General features: G+C 38.2%; 1 protein-coding gene across 1 annotated transcript in view; it reads right to left on the minus strand.

Annotated features, from left to right (window-relative positions):
- CFAP47 (cilia and flagella associated protein 47) overlaps positions 1-24802 on the minus strand; it is a 374219-nt gene that overhangs the window by 173021 nt on the left and 176396 nt on the right. Inside the window, exon 33 of the mRNA XM_066250539.1 lies at positions 21383-21575. Within this exon, the coding sequence (XP_066106636.1) occupies positions 21383-21575 (193 nt within the window). The remainder of the gene's footprint in view (positions 1-21382; positions 21576-24802) is intronic.

Consider the following 24802-nt stretch of genomic DNA (forward strand, 5'->3'; position numbering starts at 1 on the left):
TAGGATTTTTAGTATACATCGTCATGGATTTATTGCCACAATTCCACGCAGAAAAGTTTCACCACTCCCCCCAGATTACCATATGCATTTTAGAGTCAACATATTGATATTTACCAAAAAATAAATAAAACAAAGTGTAGTGGGACTTTCATTGGAGTTCTAGCATTTTGACATCTTAACAACAGTCTTCAACTGCATGTGCATGCTCTATTTCTTATTTAGTTAGTTCTCTTTGATGCCTTTCATCAGTATCTTATAATGTTCAGTGCATATATCCTGCACACATTCTGTTAGGCATGTTCTTAAGCATTTTTAAAATCCCAATTGTTTACTGCCATTATGTAGAAATAGAATTTACTTTTGTATGCGTACTAGTATGTCCTACCACCTTGGTAAACTCATATACTACTAGTTCTAGGAGCTTTTCTGTGGATTGGTTGGAATTTTTTACTGAACTGCCATGTTGAATCCCATCCTCTTTCCAAGAGGTGGTGGAGGTGTACGTGTGCATGTGTGTAAGTTCCTTTTTGCAGCTGTAATGAGTTTTAACAATGGTCCCAAGGATGACAGTATGTGTTGTCCTCCCCACAGATTAATTTTTAAAGACTTTATTCATTTTAGAGAGGAGAGAGAGAGAAATAGCTAGAGAAAGAGAGAGAAAAGTGAGAGATAAGGGGAGGGAGGAGCAGGAAGCATCAACTCCCGTATGTGCCCTGACCAGGCAAGCCCAAGGTTTCAAACTGGTGACACTGGCATTCTGGGTCGACGCTTTATCCACTGCACAGGTCAGGCCCTTCTCACAGATGAAAGCGTTTGTTCTATAGGGAATATAGGAGTCTGCACAAATTGCTTGCCCCTCCCCCAGGTCTGTATCATAGGGCACATATTCTCCAGACTCACTGCAGTCATTTCTGTGAGCAACTAGTAAGGTTTGTTGAGTCAAAACCTGTAAGAGGACACAGATCCCTCCATAACTGTGACCCTCAGGGACTTCACACTCTCGTGTGCACTTCACCTATACCAATTCACCAAACAGCCTAATTCAACTCTTCTCATCAGTGTCTAGTAGTCTTTTACCATAGCATACAATTCATATCATCACATTTCTTCCTATAAGTACCGCCTCCTCACTGGACTTTCTGGGCCATTTTGTTGGCCTACAGGCTCAGCTTCCTAGGAGAGCTTTAAAACACTGAAAATTTACTGTTGGCATTGCTTTTTCTGTTATAACAGCAAAAAATAAAAATTAGAGGCAGGGTCACAGGAAGCAGAGAGACAGCTGTCAGGGAAGAGGGATGAGGGGATGGGATCAGAGAAGGTGAAGGGATTAGTGAAGTTATATATACGTAACACATAGATACAGATAACAGGACAGCAAATCCCAGCGGGAAGGAAGGAGGGAGTTACTGGGAGGGGGACAAAGAGAGTGTAATGGGGGACAAGGGGGTGGGGGTGAGGGTGTTATATTGAGAGGGACACTTGAATCCATGTTAACACAATAAATTAAAATAAAAAAATTAAAAATAATAGAAGTTTAAAAAAAAGAGCCCTTCCCGGGCTTCAACCTCCCTGAGAGGAACCAATGCATTTCAACAAGCTTCCGACTGAAGGTATTTCTGATTCACATGGCACACTGTGGGTAGCGAAACCTTAGAGAAGCACAGAAGAAAGAGTAGCCTAGATCAAAGGAGCTTACATTAAAAAAAGAGAACATAATGTACAAAATAATCCTATAGTGAACATCGATATCAATGATGTAATATTTAATGTACTGTTTTTAGGATTAAGTACAAAACGATCAGGTATAATACATGATTGTCTATGTTAATTCAAACTTAGAAAAAGCCTCTTCATGTCTCCATGTCTCAATTTCAACCAATACCTTAGGCTTCAGAGTACAAAAAGTATTTCAAATACCAAATTTACCAAGGAAATGTTTTAGACCAGGTTTCACACTCTAGAACACCTCACCCATTTTGAGATTATAAAAACGTCTAAAGCTAAACCAAGCAACTAACTTACAGGGGAGGAGTTATCAGGCCAATCCATGTTTTTCAAAGCTTTTTTCCAGGTACAACATGGTGGGGTATTGTCTACAGAGTTCAGAGAAAAATAAAGTGTGATGCACCCAAGTTTGATTCTCAATCATGATGCCATTCACAAATAAATAAAATGAAGATATTTAAAAAGAGAACTGAGAGATTAGAGTCCCTTGAAATAACAATTAAACAAAAAATTATGAAATCCAGCTATCTAATAACTAAGTCAAAAATAATTTAAAATGGAGAATCCAGGTAAAATGGCACACTGTTGAACACCTACAAAATAAGGGTATTATAAGTACTGACAAGGGAGGTATAATAAACCTAACAAGATGATGTCACTGAGAGAAAATAAGAGTAATAATCATGTCACCTGTCATACCAGTGACGATCAATGCTATGATAAAATCAAAACAGGTAGCAACAAAACAAAACCATGAAAACCTCAGAACATATAATGTTATTTCATAAATTTCTTCTTTTAAATTTGAGACATGTTTTAGGAAATATATTTTTTTTTGTAGGGTAGACATTTATCTCATATGTTATCTCTCCACTATTTAATCTTATTCTCTGTTTCTATATTTGCATACATTAGAATTTTAACCTTTCTCTTTGTGCATCAGAACCCCCTAAAGAACTTTTAAAAGCTGCACATGTACAGACAACTCCCCAGACATCGTTTTTCAACTGGTCTCAAGTGGGGCATCAGTCATTGTTTGTTTATTATTTTACTTTTTGGTTTTTTTTTTTTTTGTTTTTTGACAGAGGCAGAGAGACAGAGAGAGGGACAGACAGGAAGGAAGAGAGATGAGAAGCATCAATTCTTGTTTGTTTGGGTTTTTTTTATTTTTTACAGAGACAGAGAGTGAGTCAGAGAGAGGGATAGACAGGGACAGACAGACAGGAATGGAGAGAGATGAGAAGCATCAATCATTAGTTTTTCATTGCATGTTGCAACACCTTAGTTGTTCATTGATTGCTTTCTCATATGTGCCTTGACCGTGGGCCTTCAGCAGACTGAGTAACCCCTCGCTGGAGCCAGGGACCTTGGGTTCAAGCTAGTAGGCTTTTTGCTCAAACCAGATGAGCCTGAGCTCAAGCTGGAGACCTCGGGGTCTTGAACCTGGGTCCTCTGCATCCCAGTCTGATGCTCTATCCACTGCGCCACCTCCTGGTCAAGCGAGAAGCATCAATTCTTTATTGCAGCACCTTAGTTGTTCATTGACTGCTTTCTCATATGTGCCTTGATGGGGGAGGGGGGCTACAGCAGACCGAGTGACCCTTTGCTCATGCCAGCGACATTGGGCTCAAGCTAGTGACCATGGGGTCACCTCAATGATCCCATGGTCAAGCCAGTTACCCCATGCTCAAGCTGGTGAGCCTGTGCTCAAGCCAAATGAATCTGTGCTCAAGTCGGCGATCTTGGGGTTTCAAACCTGGGTCCTCTGCATTCCAGTCTGATGCTGTATCCACTGTGCCACGAACTGGTCAGGCTCAGTTTCTTAATTCTCTAGATGGTTCTAGTGGGCATCCATATTTGAAAAACCACCATGGTGGATGAAAAGCAAATAAGATGTCTCTCTGAGTATCAGAAAATAATTCACAAAAATTGCACAAATCTAACTTAAAGAAGAATTAATGTTTCAATGAAACAGCATCTCATAATAGTACTTAACATGAGCCTTTGAGTCAAACTGCTTGAATTTAAATTCCAGCCATACCCTTTCCTAGGAAAATAAACCTCTCTGCTTTAGGTTTTCTGTTCATATTAGAAGTTACCTGATCACGTTGCTTGTTTTGAGTATTAAATAAACAAATATATGTAAAATCCTTAGTCCTTTAACTGACATACCACTTGCGTTGGCTATTATTGTTATTAATCATTGTTTTGGTGAATGTCTAATGGGAACTGTAATCTACTATACTGAAGAGATGGTAACTGCATCTATTCTTCCTTTAGTCCTATTCTACACATGCTTTCCTTCCACAAAGTGGAAAATTCCTTCCTAGTTCTTCAGAAATAGTCTTGAGTTTCCCTCCTTTCAAAGAATTGAATAAGATTTGTTAAGTTTTCACAGCATTTTTTTAAAAATCAAGATATTAGAAAAATTCATATGGGATGCCAAAAGTCTGGGATAGCCTAAAGGTCACTATAATGCTACATACAACCAAAACTATGAAATGTTAGTAATACATTAAAAAGAACTTTCCAAAAATGAGATGTCTATACAATAGCTCTGGGCATCATGGAGTATGATGGTTGGCTGTCTGCCTCATTCCTTAATTTCCTGTTTACAATGACATCATAAGCACTGATACTTCTCAGGCCATTAGAAATGGTGAAGATTTGTCCTGATAATAGAGCTAGGAACAGGAGAGAACTGAATGGGAAATCACTGAAGTGGAAATGCTGACAAAATGCGTGGTGAACGAATGTATATTTACTCATATACTTGCTCTATATTTTAAGGTAAAAATGTTAAATTATATGTGTATATATATAATGTATATTATGCATATATACACAATATTCATGATTCTATTTCTTAAACTATATTTTCAATTCAGTGAGCAACTAAGGGTTCCAACCACAGAGAAAATGGTGACTTAATTAATCAACTTGTAAAGATGTTGTTGAATGATAAAAAAATATATATATATACATTGTCACCACCATCTCAAAAGACTAGGCTCATGTCATTTTTTTTTTTTTTTACAGAGACAGAGAGAGAGTCAGAGAGAGGGATAGATAGGGACAGACAGACAGGAACAGAGAGATAAGAAGCATCAATCATCAGTTTTTCGTTGCGACACCTCAGTTGTTCATTGATTGCTTTCTCATATGTGCCTTGACCGCGGGCCTTCACCAGACCAAGTAACCCCTTGCTCGAACCAGCGACCTTGGGTCCAAGCTGGTGAGCTTTGCTCAAACCAAATGAGTCCATCCTTAAGCTGGCGACCTCGGGGTCTCGAACCTGGGTCCTCCGCGTCCCAGTCCACCACTCTATCCACTACACCACGGCCTGGTCAGGCTAGGCTCATGTCATTTTTAAAATTTTATTTTTCCATTATAGTTTACATTCAATATTATTTTGTATTAGTTTCAGGTGAACCGCATAATGGTTAGAGACTAGGCTCATTTCTAAGGTCCCTGAGGCAAAGTTCCTTCTTTCTGTTAGAATGTAACCGATATGACAGAGGGATTTGGGCTCTTTTGATTTCTGCTACATCTCTAATCCCTAGAATAGTGCTGGGCATATAAATTAGTGCTTAATAAATATTTGTCAAAAATAATTTTTTAGTGACTTCTATTCTTGCTAGAATTTTAAAAAAGTACTTATTATACCAAACTCAGATAAAATTTATCTTATTCTTTTTCTAAGTTATTTTCTAGTCTTTGTTTTATACTTAATTACTTTTCATACATTTAGAATTCATTTTTGTTATATGGTACAGAGCAGTGGTTTTCAACCTTTTTATACTTGGGGACCGGTAAAAATAGAAGAAATATTTTGGGGACTGCTAAAGCAGAAATCACCCTGAGTATAAACAAATTTGACTGAGATCATTGGGCCTACAATCTTAATACAACAACAAGGTAGTTAACTCTTCCATGAACTGGCCGAAATTTCAGGCAGACTGGAACAGGTCTCCAGACCAGCTGCTGAAAAACACTGGTATACAGTACCTTAATTTTAATTTTTTTTTCCCGAAGCCAGAAACAGGGAGGCAGTCAGACAGACTCCTGCATGCGTCCCACCGGGATCCACCCAGCACGCCCACTAGGGGGCGATGCTCTGTCCATTGGGGGCATCGCTCTATTGTGACCAGAGCCACTCTAGCACCTGAGGCAGAAGCCACAGAGCCATCCTCAGTGCCTGGGCAAACTTTGCTCCAATGGAGCCTTGGCTGCAGGAGGGGAAGAGAGAGACAGAGAGGAAGGAGAGGGGGAGGGGTGGAGAAGCAGATGGGCGCTTCTCCTGTGTGCCCTGGCCGGGAATCAAACCCGGGACTCCTGCACGCCAGGCCGACGCTCTACCATTGAGCCAACAGGCCAGGGCCAATAGTACCTTAATTTTAAAAATGTCAGTTAATTGACTTAGCATCATTTACTGAATAAACTAATTCTCATTAAATTACTTTTTTAAAATTTATTGATGTTAGCAAGAGAGGAAGAGAGAGAAAGAGAGAAACAGAGAAAGCAGAAACATCGATCTGTTCCTGTCTGTGCCCTGACTGGGGATGGAACCAGCAACCTCTGCACTTTGGGATGATGCTCTAACCAATCAAGCTATCCAGCCAGGGTCTAATATTCAATATAAATTCTGAAATGCCATATTCATCATACTAAATTCTATTAGAGAGCAAAGTAGCTATTCCAGAATTTCTGATTTGACAAGTTTTGTCTGATAGTTTGAAAATAAATAGGCAATGAGCATATTAAATTTTTCCAATTTAATTTCTTGCTATAATTGCTAAAAATGTCAACAAACTATTTTGTGCAAACCATGTGTATAGTAAAATTCATCTGCTTACGAGCCAAAATGATTGGGCAGGAAAGCTTATTAATTGTCTTTCTGTGTGGTTTCTATAAACCAATGGTTCTCAACCTTTCTAATGCCGTGACCCCGCAATACAGTTCCTCATGTTGCGGTGACCCCAAACCAAAAAATAATTTTGGTGGCTACTTCATAACTCTAATTTTGCTACAGTTATGATTCGGAATGTAAATACCTGATATGTATTATGTATTTTCTCATGGCTTTAGGTGACCCCGCTGGGGTCGCGACCCACAGGTTGAGAACCGCTGCAGTATAAACCCTTGAAATAAATTTCCCAAAAATAGTTTTTTGGGGATCACAAAGGTTCTGACTGGTTCAGAGATGCCACGCAGTTCATGCACTGGGAAGAGATTGGCTTAATGAATCACCCACCAGGCTTGGAGTGCATCTCTGGTAGAGATCCAGGCCAGTTTCAGACAGGCAATGGGCATTTGTCATGGGGTCAGAATATCTGTTCATTACCCAGAATGGAGAGTTAGGAGCTGGATTGCTGGTATTTTAGGCACTATTTTTTATCATTGAGTTTAAAATAGATAAACTGCTCTTTCTCCTGGCTGATGTCCTTCTTATGGAATGCATACCTTGCAGCAACACAAATATATGAATAGTTCAGAGAGAAAGAATATAGGATTATTTTCCATGAGAGAATGTTCATTCAACTCTGGGGATTGTTATTTTCCCAATTGAAGACTTGGAAACCATTCCCTTTCTCTAGTCACATGAATAGTGAAAATCTCCAATTACATAAATTAAAAATTAAAGACCTAATTCTAACTATAAATCTAATGGCTCTAACTTAAATATTGGATACTGAGACTACCCAGGAACTGTCTATATCTCAACAGTATTTAGATGTTCCTTCTGTCACAACTATTTTAAGTCTCATAAGGGAACCATAGCCTTTAAGAGATTATCTATAGCATCTCCTTGATCTTAAATAAAACCACACAAACTCTGACAAATGATTTCCAAGTAATACATCATAACATAAACGTCAAACAGACTGAGTTCATTTTGGCTACCTGGCACGTGAAGTTTTTATACATCTGAAAAATCTGGGCAAAAAAGCCTTATCTTACAGAATTCTTTAAAACAAATCCATTTTATTTGTTTACTTTCCAGTAAGTTTAAACCCTTGAGGGTACAGCACTACATGGATTCTGTGTCCAAAGGCCTTAGCAGGAAGGTTGCTTGAGGATTTAACGTGAACCATCCACTGTTTCCACGAGCACAAGTGACCTTTGCCCAGATGACTCTGGTTTTGTTCTCTTTGCCACCAGGAGTCACTGTGTTGTTCTTTGCCTTGTACACATAAGCACATCTCTTGCATAGAGAGAATTCAGTTTCATCTAGAGCTTAAACACCTTTAATTTTATGAAAAGCTATGTGCTCCCCTCTGGTTCCAGAGATACCACTTATAACTGGCAAAAATGGCCCTGGACCACACAGCCTTCCAGGCATGTTTGTCGTTACAGAAGTCCTGGCCCCAACAGGCTTCCACAGGCTTCAAGGTGGCACAAAAAGGCTCCTATAGGATTTTAAAAGGCCAGATGCATGCTTTTTTGCTTCCCTTACAGCTTGGGCAATCATAGTTATAATAAAAGAAAACTGAGTTCTGGTGAGGAAGTTGGAATGGTGCAAACTTTAATTTTGAGCATTCTGTGATGGTGGATACACTTTTATATCATTCCAGATTTGTAGTAGAGGTTTAGGGTTTATTCCTAAGAGATTACCCTTAAATCTGGTTCTCCAAATCAAAAGTTTCTGTGAACCAATATCATTTTAATGAACTCATTTTCTGTTTAATCAACATAAATGAGCTTCTACTACTTGCACGTATATTAATAACAGCAAAATAAATAAGTAAATAAATAACTGCTAAACCTGAGTACGGCACTGTGCTCAGTGCTTTACATGTTTTAACTCATTTAATCTTCTCAACAAACCTATGTGGATGAAACTACTTATTTACTATATATAGATGAGGACTCCAAGGCACACAATGGCTCCAGATTTGTATAAGAGGTAAGTGACAAAGGCAATTTTTTTGAATCCTGAGTCTATGATTGTAGACATGACATTTTCTCCTGTTTCTATATTAATCCAATATGCTCATTGTACAGATGAGAAAACGAAGTCCAGAGAAATTATATGAGTTGTCTAAAGTCATGGTGGTTTAATTTATGGCAGCCAAGAAGACCAGAACAAAGGTCCTATTATTCTTGGTCTGGTAAATTCCATGGTACATACACTGTTCAAATGTCATGATGACTTTTGTTTTTATTAGCAACCTCTTAATCCTACATGATATGTGTTACACCTACTTTCTTGTTCAACTTTACCAAACAAGGAGACTAGATAGATGGTTTGTTGTTTCCCATAAATGAGACCAATAAATAAATAAATGCTATTATGTACTTTTATTGTCTTGAGTTCCCTGTTATGTTAGATGCAATTATAAATGTAGTGATTCTTTAAAATATTTTAGTAGTAAATATTATTTAATATTTAATATTTTATTTCTAATATATTTATCCTTTTACTCTCTATATTTTTTTAATTTTATAATGTCAACCCTAGAAAGCTAGCAAGTGAATTGAAGTATCTAAATTTAGAAAAACATGATGGTAGACAGGGGTAATCTTGTATTATTTTATATTATAATCAAAAGAAAAGGCTAAAGAAAAAACATTTTAAGCTAAAAATACTAAATGTGCATCATTAGTCACTAAGGAAATGCAATTCACACCCAGCTGAAATACTTCACATATAACTGATGACTATAGTTAAAAAGACAGACAATCACAGTGTTGGTGAGGATGTGTAGAAACTGAAACGTTCAAACATGGATAGTGGGAAAGTAAAACTGTATAGCTATTTCAGAAAACTATCTGGAAATGTCTCAAAGTAGTAAACATTCAGTTATCATATAACCTAGATATTCTACTCTTATGTAATACTCAGGCAAAATGAAAATGTACGTCCACAAAAAATTTTTAAATAAATGTTCATAGCAGCATTTTTTATTATAGCCAAAAAGCAGAAACAACTATCCATCAAATGATAAATGGGTAAACAAAATGTCACACAGCCATTTAATGGAGTATTATTTGTTAATGTATGAACTTTGAATAAGTGGGAAAAAAAGTCTCAAAGATATTATATGATACCATTTATATTCAGAATAGTGACACAGTGTTGATGCATGTTTCCCTGCTGCTGGGGGAGTGAGAAGTGCCTTCTAATAGGTATGCCCTGTATACATTTGGGGATGATGAAAATGTTCTAAAATTGGATTGTGATTATCAACATATTGAAACTGTTAAGTAATACATTTTAAATTGGTGATTTTGTAATACTGAAATTATATTTCAATAAACCATTAAAAATACACTTATCTACAACTCAGCAATGCCACTCCTAGGGCTTTACCTCACAGAAATGGAAACATCTGCCTATAAAACACTTGAATATAAATGTTCACAGAGGCTTTACTCATAATAGCCACAAAATGAAAAGAACACAAATGTCTATCATTCAGTTAAAGAAAAACAAATTCTAGACTATACATAATAAATTTACGAATACTCACCAAAGTCAACAAATTCAATACCAACAATTCCACTCTCCCCGAAAAGAAAAATAAAAGTTTTCTCTCTGTTCTGTGTTTTAATTTATCAACCCTTTTACAACTGTAAGGAACTTGACACTGATATCATGTTTCTTAACACCCCAATCAATACCGAGTCAGTCCATATTGACTCAACATTAAGTCAGACAGGCCAATGCTAGTTACATGTTTACCTTTTCCACTGCCACAGTGGGAAAAAGAGTTAAGCTGTGAACTACTAGAAGACAGATTATAATGTTGATTATCTAAGCTTAGTAAATGCTGGGAAACAACGCTGTTAAAAATATATGCTTTCATCTCTTTACAAATATAAAATGACTGCAAGTTCAATTCAGATGTGGAGGAGGGGGTTCAGTTTAGCCTCCCACCCCACCAAACAGTGCTCTGGACACCAGCTGGGCATTCTACATCAACTCCATTCAGGCACATTTTACCCGAAAACAGCATCAGATTCCACAGGTACAAGGCTCAGGCCTACAAGATCACCCTCCAATTTAGAGACCAATCTCAAGCCCAGGTTAATACCTGTTCTTCTGACGGAACAGCTGTAGATTGGAGGTTCCAAGGAACCCCTCCTTGCACATCAGATGCCAACTGCAAATCCAGGCTGTTAAATCTTTACTTGTGACCAAACTGCTAAAAATCAGAGATTGCCATAAACCACCCCTGTTCAGATTTGACTAATTAGCTAGAGAGAATTATAGAACTCAGGGAAACACGTTTACCAGTGTATTATCAGGATATAAAAGGATATAATAAAGGATACATAATGACATGAGATGGAAGAGATTCACAGGGCAAGGTCTGTGAGAAGGGCACAGAGCTTCCATGCTCTCAGAGCAGGCCTCTCTCCCCACATCTCCACATGTGGACCAACCCAGAAGCTCTCTAAACCCCACCCTATTGAGTTTTTCTGGAGGCTTCATTACATGGGCACGATTAATTAAATCCTTAGACACCAGTGCTCAATGCACTCTCCAGGCCCTGTCCCATCCCAGGTCAGGAAGGGGGACTGAAATTCCAACCCTTCAATCTTCAATCACTTTGTTGGTTCTCCTGGCAACCAGCCCCCATCATTAGGTGACCAAAGGACTTTCCAGAAGTCATCCGCAAAAGTAACACAGGACACCTTTATCTATCTCACCACTTAGGTAACCTCAAGTGTTTGAGAAGGTGTGCTAGAAACTAGAAGGCCAAACATATTTCTGATTATAATTAACAGTATCACAAAATATTAGTAGTAATTAACACAATAATTTATCACTTCTTACAGACCTTAATGCTTCATTTCACATGAAGTTATAAGCATAATTCTTAATATATTCTATTTGGTAATTCTGGTGTGTTAAAAAAATTTAACTGAGTAAATTCGAAGACCCAATTGGCTTTATGTAGTGATTCATGAATCAGGCAGTATCCCATCTAGCAACCAGAAGGGCACTCAGAGGGCTTGTACAAAACGGAAGAATGGTGACAGGGAGCTACTAACAAAAGAAAGGAGGATTATTTGGGGATCAGGAGGTACTCTTGGGGGGAAGAGAACCAGAAGTATGTTTATCATACAAACAAGCCCTTCTCTCTTTAGGGATGGAGAGGACCATTTGACAAATTACATCATTGGTGTTGAACAGAAAATGCCAGACAGGTTGCTTAAGATTAAGTTTCTGGGAAAGGTTGAAACTGCAAGTAGATCAGGTATTAACTATAGGTTTGGTCTCACAGGCTTTTAGCAGATGTGATGGCATTTGGGGTCTGTGGTTTTCTCTTCAGCAAGTGAAAATAGGAAAAACAGCCCCTGACATCTGTGACCCTGCCCGGGGTTATCAGCTGAGCTTTGGTACTGGTAGGGGCACATCACAGCTTGGTCATGCTATTCTGTTATTGGACAAAAACAGTCTCATAGTATACTGATATCATACGAGGTCACTCTGCCACTGTGATGAAGTGAGACAAAACAAGAGCATTTCTTAATCTTGTCTAAATACAGACAAAAACAAGTTCTTATGTAAACCACAAAATACTAAGCATGCCCCTCTGCTGACTAATATGACTACTGTTTCTTTACAAATTAATGAATTGGCCTCACTATAGTTCTCTTTCCTCCCAGTAAGATTTATTAAATTACTTAATCCTAAAATTATCATTGTCCCTAACAGCATGCAATCAAGGTAAATCTCTATATTTGAACCTTTCCAAAAATTTACCTAGACAATGCACAAATCCTATAACTATTACCAGGGGTTTTTGAGTTCCTCAAGATAGAAATTGGGGAAACCCCAGAGAAATTTCCAGACAGATTTTAATACATATATGCCTGTGCACAAGGGAGGCAGCACAGAGGAAAAGAAGGTCCTCTGAACTGGCTCAGAAACTGGTTCTGTTAGGTTATATAACTAGTTAGACATAAGCCAGGACAGGCAAAGGAAAGGGAAGAGGGATGAATTGCTCCCATCCATTCCTAGTATTCAGGAGCTAGGTAAATCTTTAAGCTAGAACAGACCTCACCACTTTGCATACACCAGACTGGTGGTCTCCAGCTCCCTGATATGGTATCAGGCACATAGCAATATAATTAATAGAGATAAATGAGAAGATAAAGCCCATAAATACATAAGTTCTCTAACTAATCGGGGTACTCATTCTTGTGACTGAGTTGCCCGCTCAGGCATTCCTGAGTGCATTCCTTCATGGCCAATAAACCCTTGTTTTGCTTGCTATACTTTGTCTCTTGATTTCTTTCTCACAAGCAAGACAAGAATCGAGGTTTCGTGGCTTCACTGGTAACAGTTCTGCTTGGCTGCTTTTATAAGCTAAGGACAAAGCAGGCTTGGTTGAAAACAAGGGCTTTTTGAAAATGGCTTGTGGAAGTTTCCATGTCAGAGTAGGAAATAAAGTGGTTAGAAGGGAGATAAAATCCTATTTATTTGTTTTTTTGTTTGTTTTTGTTTTTCAGCAGGAAGTGGAGGGAGTGATGACATTCTTGCAGTCAACTCATCCATCTGGATACCTGATCTTGACTTGGCTTCCTGGCCACCCTTTTTCTTTCCCATTCCTGGGCCCAAGTGCCCAAAAAGTCTTTCATAATATCTTTTACTGTGAGACAGCCCGTGATTCTCCATAATGAGTAGTCTGTCTCTCTGCAATGAACACTGAAAGGAATTTGGTCATCTACAGATCTGCAGCTGGAAGGCACTGACACCGAGTAGGTATAAATAAGAAAAAGAGACAAAATGTGATCTGGCTGTGGGAGAATGTCTACATCCTCCATTTTCCAGCACGCGTGGCACCTGCCTCGGCTCACCCTGATTTACTAAACCACACTGCTAACCCACGGGAAATGCTTTACCTTTCTGTGATCACATTAGTCTGACTGCTTGGCATTTCTCACAATTTAGTGCTGAGCTTCACTCTAATCATGACTTCTACATATTGACTGACAACCGCCTACCCCAAAAAAAACATTGATATAATACTAAAATGTCAGATTATAGCATTTCTATTGTCTATGTACATCTCAATCCTGCAACACTGGATATATAAGTATGCAATGTGAAACATTAAAGGGCTAATTTGGAACTTCTGGGAGAAATATAAAATCCTTTGTAAATAATGACCCTTTTTTGGTTTAATGAAGTTGAAAACTAGATACATTTGAAATAAATAATGCATACAAATTTAAGAACTCAACACCACATTAGTTTTAAGAATAGATACCAAATTAAAGGCCAATACCATCACTCAAAGGCATACTGACCATTGTTTACTTGAACAAACTCATGTAATAAGTAAAATCGGGGGCACCTTTAAACGGTACACAAAATAAAAGATAAATTTTTCCAAACATACTTATAACTCAGCTCAGCTCCATAAAAGAAAATAGATTTTTTTTTTGTATTTTTCTGAAATTGGAAACAGGGAGGCAGTCAGACTCTCACATGTGCCCGACCAGGATCCACCCGGCATGCCCACCAGGGGGCGATGCTCTGCCCCTCTGGGGCATTGCTCTGTTGCAACCAGAGTCATTCTAGTGCCTGAGGCAGAGGCCACAGAGCCATCCTCAGCGCCCGGGCCATCTTTGCTCCAATGGAGCCTTGGCTGCGGGAAGGGAAGAGACAGACAGAGAGGAAGGAGAGGGGGAGGGGTGGAGAAGCAGATGGGTGCTTCTCCTGTGTGCCCTGGCCGGGAATCAAACCCTGGACTCCTGCATGTCAGGCTGACGCTCTACCACTGAGCCAACCGGCCAGGGCCAAAAGTAGATTTTTTTAAAAAAACAGTATTTTTCATTTGTAAGAATTACAATTACTACTTCATGAAAAATGCTAAAATTAGCACAAGTTTAAAGACATTATTTGTAGAACAGTGTTCCTTTGAACAGACAGTTCAAAATGTTCCAATTTGGGGATTTTGTTAAAAGTGTAGTCACATAAAAGTACTAGTCTTGTCAGAAATTAAATTTACATTACAAAATGGTCTGTTGCTGCTCTCAAAATTACCAGGTGATTACAGGATGACACAATTTCCATTAGCAATGAAATGTCACATTTGAAGCAAAGGATGCAAAGAAATGACATAATGGGCCATTTTATCACAGACGTGATCTACTAAAGAAGATACTGTCACTAAGGTATGAAAAAACGGTTCACTAGTGAAAAAACATTAACTATGCTGTTAATGATAGAAGGATTTAAGCACATACAATAAAAGAGCTACTGCAAACAGACGGCTAAGTTTATAAAAGCAAATGTATCTCCTGGCAAGCACTAAAAAGGTCCCCTATTTACATGAGACAGCTGTCCACTTATAAGAAAATTGCTTTTTGACTTTTACATTTAGAAAAAATTCCCACATGTTATGTTTTTTCAAACAAAGGATGAGTATCATTTTCTTTTCTTTAATAGTGGCTCCTAGCAACTATCTATACTTAGAAAACGTAATTTGATCAAACTTTGACTGCCTGGCACCACATATTCTTGGGAAAATTCACAGAAACCCCAGCGTTAAGACATCTCAGTCTCCTCTGAGGGCTAAATCCAGTTGTGCTGACTGAAATCATGTGGCCTCACTGCACTTTAACCATCTGGCTGTTGACAGACCAAACACCCCTTTTATCAGAACAAACCCCAGTTCAGCCATCTCCCATGCCTCTCCAACGGCAACAGAGTCAAGTTCTAAAACATTGTCCTCAATTCAAAGTATTGGATGGCTGGGCCTCTGAGCCAACTGATTCCGGCTTTACTACTCGATACTCTCCAACATGTTTTCCTCTATCAAGAGCAAGGCTCCCTCACTTGTCACATCCTTCCTGGTTCCACATTGCAAAGGAATTCTAATGAGAGAAATGTATCAGCCCTATCCTAACTGAAGTGAAGTTACCGATAAAAAGACATCAGCACATATGTAATATGGAAACAACCTGTCATGCTGACTTAACTCTTAAACTCTCAAGAGTTTCTGAGAAATCCATAAACAACTAAAATTTCTTCATTTGTTGCCCCGTCAGGGTGATCAAACAGGCAGTCCATAAGGATGACAGTGCATGCTGCCCACTGATGAGTTTATCTAGAGACTGTGTAAGCAAGGTCCCTATCTATTCTCTGCAATGTTGTCTCCTTTCACAGGGTACAGAATTCTAGGGTGTTTTTGTTTTCCTTCTCAACACATTAAATGTTTCATTCCACTCTCTTCCTGTTTGCATATTTTCTGACAAGTTGTCCATAATTATTAGATTTGCTCCTCTATAAGTAAGGTGGATGTTTTTTACTTTCCCACAGCTTTTTAATAAAAAGTTTTTTTAATCTTAGATTTTTCTGCACTGTGAATATAATATACCTAGGCATAAAATTGTGTTTTCTGTTTTTTTGACATTTTTCCTATTTGTTATTCTATTAGTTTCCTGGACCTATAGTTTGATGTCTGACATTAATTAGGGGAAATTCTCAGCCAATATTACTTCTAAATAATAGTGTTTAAAAGGGGATTTTTTTTTTTGGAAATATAATTGGTGAGCAAATCTTATTCTGTGAACAATTTAAAAGTAGCAATGAAACCCCTTTTTGTGATACTATTATCTCTTTCATATGTTAGTGTGCATCAGAATCACATAAAATAAAGATTGCTGGGCCTCACCCTCAGAGTTTCTCAATTAAATGGTTTGAGGTCCAATCCTATCCATCTAACCATCACAACAACACTGCACCAAGTTGTCCGTATTGTCAAGACCTTACCAATGAAGTGGGGGTAAGCTGAGTGTCAATGTTGAGAGGTAAAAATCTGGGGCATTGAGTATGACATCTTCTCAGTCCTAGTTAACCTAAGTGAAATATTTTATTTACAGGGCCTCTCCTCAATCTCCTCATGTACCTTCACAGTTACTAGGTTAATAAGCTAATATATGTATATATGTATATATGATATATACACACACACACACACATAATTGAATATATATATATATTCAATTATAGAAAATAAGGTAGAAAAATATATAAAACCTATGTTTCATTATTCACTCATTTATTCATTTATTTACTCAAACAGTATTTGGTATCTATTATTTTTCAGGTACTATTTTAGACTCTGAGAATATAGCAATGAACCACAAAACAGACAAGACTGTTCCTATTAAGAAGTTCACATTCTACTGGAGGAGACCTAGCTCAGTAGGTAGAACATGAGACTCTTAATCTCAGGGTCGTGGGTTCGAGCCCCACGTTGGGCGCCAGTTGTAGACAAGTCCTGCCAGGGGTGAGGACGATGGAGATGCAAAGATCCAACTCCAGGGACCAGGTTCAGTGATGCAGAACCACTTTATTCAGGAAGTAAGCTAGCTTATATACATGGGTTCAGCCAATAGGGTGTTACAGCATATTCTTCATAGCCAATGGCTGAAAAGATCAGGGAGTTGCGTGGTTGGCACTGAATCACTTCCTTAAGCAGGCGAGCTCCCTTCCTGGTTATGCCCAGGAGGGTTCTGGGAGCTGGAGTATTCTCACAGCATTGCATCAGCCACAGCTGCTAGGAATGCGCTCTGTACTACACCCAGAGACAGACTATAGGCCCTGGCCAGTTGGCTCAGTGGTAGAGCATTGGCCTGGTGTGCAGGAGTCCCGGGTTCAATTCCCAGCCAGGGCACACAGAAGAAGCACCCATCTGCTTCTCCACCCCTCCCCCTCTCCTTCCTCTTTGTCTCTCTCTTCCCCTCCCGCAGCCAAGGCTCCATTAGAGCAAAGTTGGCCCGGGCGCTGAGGATGGCTCCATGGCCTCTGCCTCAGGCGCTAGAATGGCTCTGGTTGCAACAGAGCAACGCCCCAGATGGGCAGAGCATCGCCCCCTGGTGGGCATGCCGGGTGTATCCCGGTCGGGCGCATGCGGGAGTCTGTCTGACTGCCTCCCCGTTTCCAACTTCAGAAAAATACAAAAAAAAAAAAAAAAAGACAGACTATATATATTATTTTTGTAAAGTATTATTGAGAAAAATAAATCAAGAACATGAAGGACTAAAGGATATGCTATTTTAGAGAGGTTCTTGGGAAAGCTTCTCAAATAAGGTGATAATTAAGCAGGGACTTGAGTGAAGTGGGAAAGGGAATCACAAAGATGTAGAGGAAAATAATGTTCAAAGCAGAAAGAATAGAAAATACAAAGGATTTGCAAAGTCATGGGTCTCAGTGGTTTAAAAAACAGCAAAGGGCTAATAACATACTCAACAGTGAAAAGCCTTCAGCTTTTCCTCCAGAGATCAGGAACAAGAAGAGAAGGATGCCCACTTTTACCACTTTTATTCAACAAAGTATTGAAAGTCCTAGCCATAGCAATTATATAAACAAAAGAAATAAAAGGCATCCAAATCAGAAAGAAGTAAAAATGTCACTATTCATAGATTACATGATACTATATATCAGAGGTCCCCAAACTTTTTACATAGGGGGCCAGTTCACTGTCCCTAAGACCGTTGGAGGGCTGGACTATAAAAAAAAACCAACTATGAACAAATCCCTATACACACTGCACATATTTTATTTTAAAGTAAAAAAACAAAACAAAACGGAAGTAGTATTGTACGTGAGCGACGCTGTGCTTTGCAGCGCTGCCACAGAGTACTCCAGGAGCACAGGATGTGGATGCATCCTGTGCTCCTCTCACTGACCACCAATGAAAGAGGTGCCCCTTCTGGAAGTGCGGCAGGGGCTGGATAAATGGCCTCAGGGGGCCACATATGGCCCGCAGGCCGTCGTTTAGGGAACCCTGCTATATATATTTAGAAAACCCTAAAGACTCTACCAAAAAAAAAATCTATTAGAGTAAGTAAATTGAGTAAAGTTTTTGGATAAAAAATTCATACACAGAAATCTGTTGCATTTCTATATGTTAATAATGAACAATCAAATAAAAAATTAAGAAAATCGTATTTACAACTGTATAAAAAAATACCTAGGAATAAACTTAATCAAGAAGGTGAAAGACCTATAGTTTGAAAAGTATAAAACAATGAAGAAATTGAAGAGGATACAAATAAATAAAGGGATATACTTTGCTCATGGATAAGAAAGACTCCAAAAAGCCAAAAGAATCTTGAGAAGAAAGAACAAAGGAACAGGTATCATGATGCCTGATATTAAAGTATACAACAAGGCTACAATAAACAAACATCCTGGTACTGGCATAGAAACAGACATATAAATCAAGGGAACAGAATAAAGTCCAGAAATAAACCCTTGTTTGTGTGGTCAATTAATATACCACAAAAGAGGCAAGAACAAAGTGGAGAAATGACAGATTCTTCAATGAGGGGTGCTGGGAAAATTGGACAGATATATTCAAAAAAATCAAACTAGACAACTTCCTTATACCATGAACAAGAATAAGCCAAAAATAAATTAAATATAATACCTGAAACCATAAACTTCCTAGACGAAAATACAGTAAACTCTTTGACATCAGTTATAGCAGTATCTTCTTCAATATGTCTACTTGGGCAAGGAAAAAATAACCAAATGGAAAACCTACTAATTATAAGAAAATATTCACAAATGATATATCCAATAATAGAAGAATATCTGAAACATATAAAAAACTCATACAACTCAACATTAAAAGAAAAACAATCCAATTTAAAAATGGGCAGAGGACCTGAATAAGATATTTCATCCAACAAACAAATGAAAAGATGCTCAATGGCATTAGTCATCATGAAAATGCAAATCAAAGCTACAAAGTGATAACATCTCACAGCTGTCAGAATGGCTATCATTAAACGTCAACAATGGCTGAGGAGTGGACAAAAGGAACCCTTCCTATATTGTTGGTGGGATTGTAAACTGGTGCCGCCATTATGGAAAACAGTATAGAGACTCTTCAAAAAATTAAAAACAGAGCTGTTTTATGACCCATTGATCCTACTTTTGGGAATATATCTGAAGAAACCCAAAACACTAATTCGAAAGAACATATGCACCCCTATGTTCACTGCAGTGTTATTTACAATAGCCAAGATTTGGAAGCAGCCCAAGTGCCCATCAGTAGATGAGTGCCTCCTGTTTTTTATACTTTTTAATGGGTCAAATACATTTTGAAAGATATGAATCTTATTAAATTACAGTTTCAAGTCAAACTGTTTGATTGTCAGCACCTCAATTAGAAGGTAATAAGATATTCTATGGCCCTGGCCGGTTGGGTCAGTGGTAGAGCGTTGGCCTGGCGTGTGGGGTACCCAGGTTCGATTCCCGGCCAGGGCACATAGGAGAAGCGCCCATTTGCTTCTCCACCCCCCTTCCTCTCTGTCTCTCTCTTCACCTCCTGCAGCCAAGGCTCCATTGGAGCAAAGATGGCCGGGGCGCTGGGGATGGCTCCTTGGCCTCTGCCCCAGGTGCTAGAGTGGCTCTGGTTGCAGCAGAGCGTCGCCCCTGGTGGGCGTGCCGGGTGGATCCCGGTCGGGCGCATGCGGGAGTCTGTCTGACTGTCTCTCCCCGTTTCCAGCTTCAGAAAAACACAAAAATGAAAAAAAAAAAAAAGATATTCTATATTTATACAGAATTTATAAATATAGAATCTCCTATATTTTATATTTAACTGTTCTCTAATACCAACGCATCAATATATCTCGTTGAAGCTTGATGTCACTGTTTGCTTCACTAATGGCTTTAAGAGTAACTATAATTCAAAGTCTTATGTTAAATCATACTCTTAATCTTCTCTTGCTTCTAAAGTTTAGATTAAACTCCAAGGGTTCAGTATAAATAATAAACTAAATTATTATAGGTTAAAACACAATCCATTGTGAACACAGCAGAACTGTATATACCTGGAAGAGTGAGCTGAACTGAAGTCAAAGAAACAACCACCATGAATACTGTCCTCCTCATGATAATTAATGCTAATGATGAATTAAAAAATGCACTGTTATACTAGAAATTTGGATCTTGTTAAAAGAGTTTAATGCTTTTGTGGTAGAAACTTATAGAGCCTCATTCCTCTTAAAAGGCAGAACCAGGGAGTGCTTGCCTGAATACTGGAGCAGTTCTGTCTATGAAGGAAATCTTTTCTCAGTATACTGAGTGGGACAAAAGTAGGTTGATAGTTGTTTATAAGAAAAATAATACAACAATTAATAATACATAAAAATACAAGGAGAAACTTACATTTCGCATACTCACAATTGTAAACCTACTTTTGCCCTTCCTTGTATTTTCCAAACATGACCTACTCCCCACGAATTCATGAAGCATTGTTTCACTTAGTGAATTCCAACACAAGTATCACAACAAAACGTGAGATGCTGTCTGGATGATTTTCATTTGATCTCAACTAATTACATACAAGGTTTAATCAGTATCACCTAAATTTAGTACTTTAAAAAGCAGAAAATATTAAGGTTATCTTTCATTTCTGGAAAACCTATACCATAATTTTTATCAGTTACTCTTCAAAATAAATTGGAAAAGCATCTTTTATTATTTCTATTTTACATATAAGAAAACTAATTGTGAAGATGGTAAGGAATACTCTTTTTGCAGAGCAGAACATAAATTTTGTAGTCAAGTCTGAAATCTATGAATTTTGTGTCCAATTCCATGACTCCTTCTACACTATAACTTACTTCTACACTGTCATATTACAACATATGATATTTAAAGAAAAATTCTTACCATGTTGACAGTTTTGCCATATAATATGCCGGGTATTCTCATAATTCGTGTTCATCCAACTTAGCAGAATTCTCTCAGATTTAGAATATATATTACTGGATGCGAGGCAAGGATTGACCCTTGGTGACTTCTGCATATGTACAGAGGGCAATTTATTTTTGGGATGTGGTGAAATTCGGGATAGTACCAGAACCTAAAATTGAAAAAAAGAGAAAAATATCTCTTATTGGACCTAAATGGCAAAACAAAAATTTGAAGAGTAAATTTTTTTACTCTTTTACAGTTTTTTAAAAATGACAGATAGATAAAGAAAGGTATCAGTATTTTCTGCTTAATTATATGCACTCAGGAGAAAAAGAATAAATAAGTTTTTTTTAAGCGCAAGAGAGAGAGGCAGAGACAAGAAGGGAGAGAGATCAGAAACATCAACTGTTAGTTGTGGCACTCTAGTTTTTCATTGATTGCTTTCTCATATGTGACTTGACCAGGGTGGGGGGGCCAGACAAGCCAGTGACCCCTTGCTCAAGCCACTGACCTTGGGCTTAAGCCAGCAATCATGGGGTCATGTCTATGATCCCGTGCTCAAACTGGTGACCCCACACTCAAGCCTGATGAGCCTGTGCTAAAGTCAATGGCCTTGGGGTTTTGAACCTCGATCCTCAGTGTCTTAAGTCGACACTCTGTTCACGGCACCACCAGTTATAGATGACTTCTGATGCACATTTTAAATTTCCAAGTTTTTGCTTTTATAGCATCTAGTGTAGATGGTACCATACTATGTGATTTACATGGAACAGCTTATTATCTAATGATTCTGATCACCAATTTCTAGTATATATGTGTAGGGGGGGGATGGTGGTCAACATCCCCACACAACCAAGCAATTCTCTAACACCAGCAGAGCCTCCAAAAATTTAACTCAATTCTGAAACTATCTACCCAGAGACAGCATCAGATTCCATAGGTTGAGGGCTCAGTCCTACAAGGCTACACCCTGCCCCCTCCAACTACTTCAGATGTCAATCAAAAGCCTAGGCTGTAACCTATGCTTCTAATGTACCAACTATCCACGTGAGGTTCCAATAACCCCTTCCTTTGCAAATAAATTCTGACACTAGTTGCAAGTCCAGGTAGTGACCTATACTTCTGACCAACTAGCTATAAATCAGACGTTTCTATGACCCCTTGTTGGGTTCCATTAATTTGCTATAGTGGCTCACAGAATTCAGAGAAACATTTTACTTACTAGGTCACCTGTTTATTATACAACCATGTAACTCAGGAACAGCCAGATAGAAGAGATACAAGGGTAAAGGGCATGGACCTTCCATGTCCTGTCCAGGCATACCGCCCTACCCAAATCTCTACATATCACCAACCTCAGTCACCTGTCCCTTCTGAGATTTTTATGGAGGCTTCATTAAATTCATTAAAAGGATTGATTAAACCAATGGCCACTGGCAACTGTGTCAACCTCCAGGACCTGTCCCATTCCCAGTCAGGGAAGTAAAACAAAAATCTATTTCTCTAATCACATAGTCGTTCCCTCTGATAAACAGCCCCCATAGTTAGGTACTTCCAAAAGCCACCTAATTAACATAACAAAAGACATCTTCATTACTCTCATCTTTAGAAATTCAAAGGGCTTTAGAAGTTCTATGCCAGAAATGAGAACGAAGATGAAATATATTTTTATTATAAATCACAATATCACAGTATGTAACTACTTATATTGAGTTTTATCTGATCACTGTCACATGCACCTCCAGTTCCTCATGAATTTTGTTATTATAGTTGGCTTATTATTTTTCAATGACAGATTTTTAAAAATTATGTGTTGTTTAAATCTATTTTTCAAAATTAATTTAGTGAGTAATCAGTAAAAGACCAGATTTAATTTTTGAAGCTTACATTTCTGTATCAGACTGTTTAAATGAAAGGACTTAAGTAATACACATGTTCAAACATACCATAAATGTTTATCACTGTAACAAACCCTCTTACAGTCATTTATACCTACATATTATCAAGATTACAAATTTGTTGTAAAGAGAATATAACTTACTTCCACAGAATAAGAATTATAAAAAAAAAGTTAAAAAAAAAGAGACAGAAAGCAAATTTGAAAAGTAACATTCAAGTGTGTTCATCAACAGCCCCTATTAAAGAGAAATACAAGGGAACTAATTTTGGGGTGAAGATACAAACTTCAGTTAAGACAGGAGGTGGAGCGAAAGCTCTAGGAAGAAACTGAAGCTACAAGGGTATTTATCTGGAAGTGAAAGACACAGCATCCATCTGAATGCCCATCAATAGACCAGAGGATAAAAAAGCTATAGTATATGAATACAACGAAATATTTCTTAGCCATAAAAAGGAATGAAATCTTACCATTTGCAACTGCAAGGATGGACCTAGAGGGTATTATGCTAAGTCAGTCAGAGAAAGACAAGTACAATATTATTTCACTTGTATGTGGAATCTAATGAACAGAATAAATGAACAGATAAAACAGAAACAGACTCATACATACAGAAAACAGACTGATGGCTGCCAGAGAGGAGGGGTTGGAGGGGACTGGTCGAAAAAGATGAAGGGATTCAGAGGTACAGATTGGTAGTTACAAAACAGACTTGGGGATATAAAGCACATCACAGGACATACAGTCAATAATAAGGTAATAACTACGTATGGTGCTGGGTAGTTACTGGAAATATAGCAGGGGGAACACTTTGTAAAACATTATGGTTGTCAAAACACTATGCTGCACACTTGAAACTAATACAAAATAATATTAAATATAAACTATAATTGAAAAAATATAGATTTTTAAATTTTAAAAACCAACAACAAAAACTTCTGATCACAGCCCTAAAGCACTGCACACATGATCCATGGGGCTGATGGGGAAACCTGACTTTCCTAAATGTACCTGTTCCTAATTTAAAGACAAAATCGGCAGGCCCAGGATTCCCCGTTTCCCTTGTCTTCTCACTCCGTTATCCTTGGCTCCTGGCTTCTTAATTGTCTTGATCAAACCTCCCTCCTTCTCAGCCTATCTGCTAGTTTCTCTCCGAAGTTCCATTATCAACTTCAAAGAGCAAAGGGATGACATCTTAAGGACAACACTACAGTCTCCTATCACATGTCCGAAGGGCTTGCCTCGGCATTCACTTGTCTTCCTTCCCCCCAGCCGCAATGGCTGAGCTCTCCCTTACCCCTTCTCTTGTACTAGATACCAGGCCTTCTCATCTTCCTAGGAACAGCCCTGCATCAGTTGTCTTTTTTAATTGCTTGGATCTTTAACTTCTCTCTCTCGAGTAGTTCTTTTTCAGCAGTATCAGTACATGCTTATTTGTACATTCAGCTTTTAGGGAATCTCCTCAACTTGAATTCCCATTGATTCTTTTATTTGTTACT

Source organism: Saccopteryx bilineata, chromosome X, assembly GCF_036850765.1.
Source record: "Saccopteryx bilineata isolate mSacBil1 chromosome X, mSacBil1_pri_phased_curated, whole genome shotgun sequence".
NCBI classification, from domain to species: Eukaryota; Metazoa; Chordata; class Mammalia; order Chiroptera; family Emballonuridae; genus Saccopteryx; species Saccopteryx bilineata.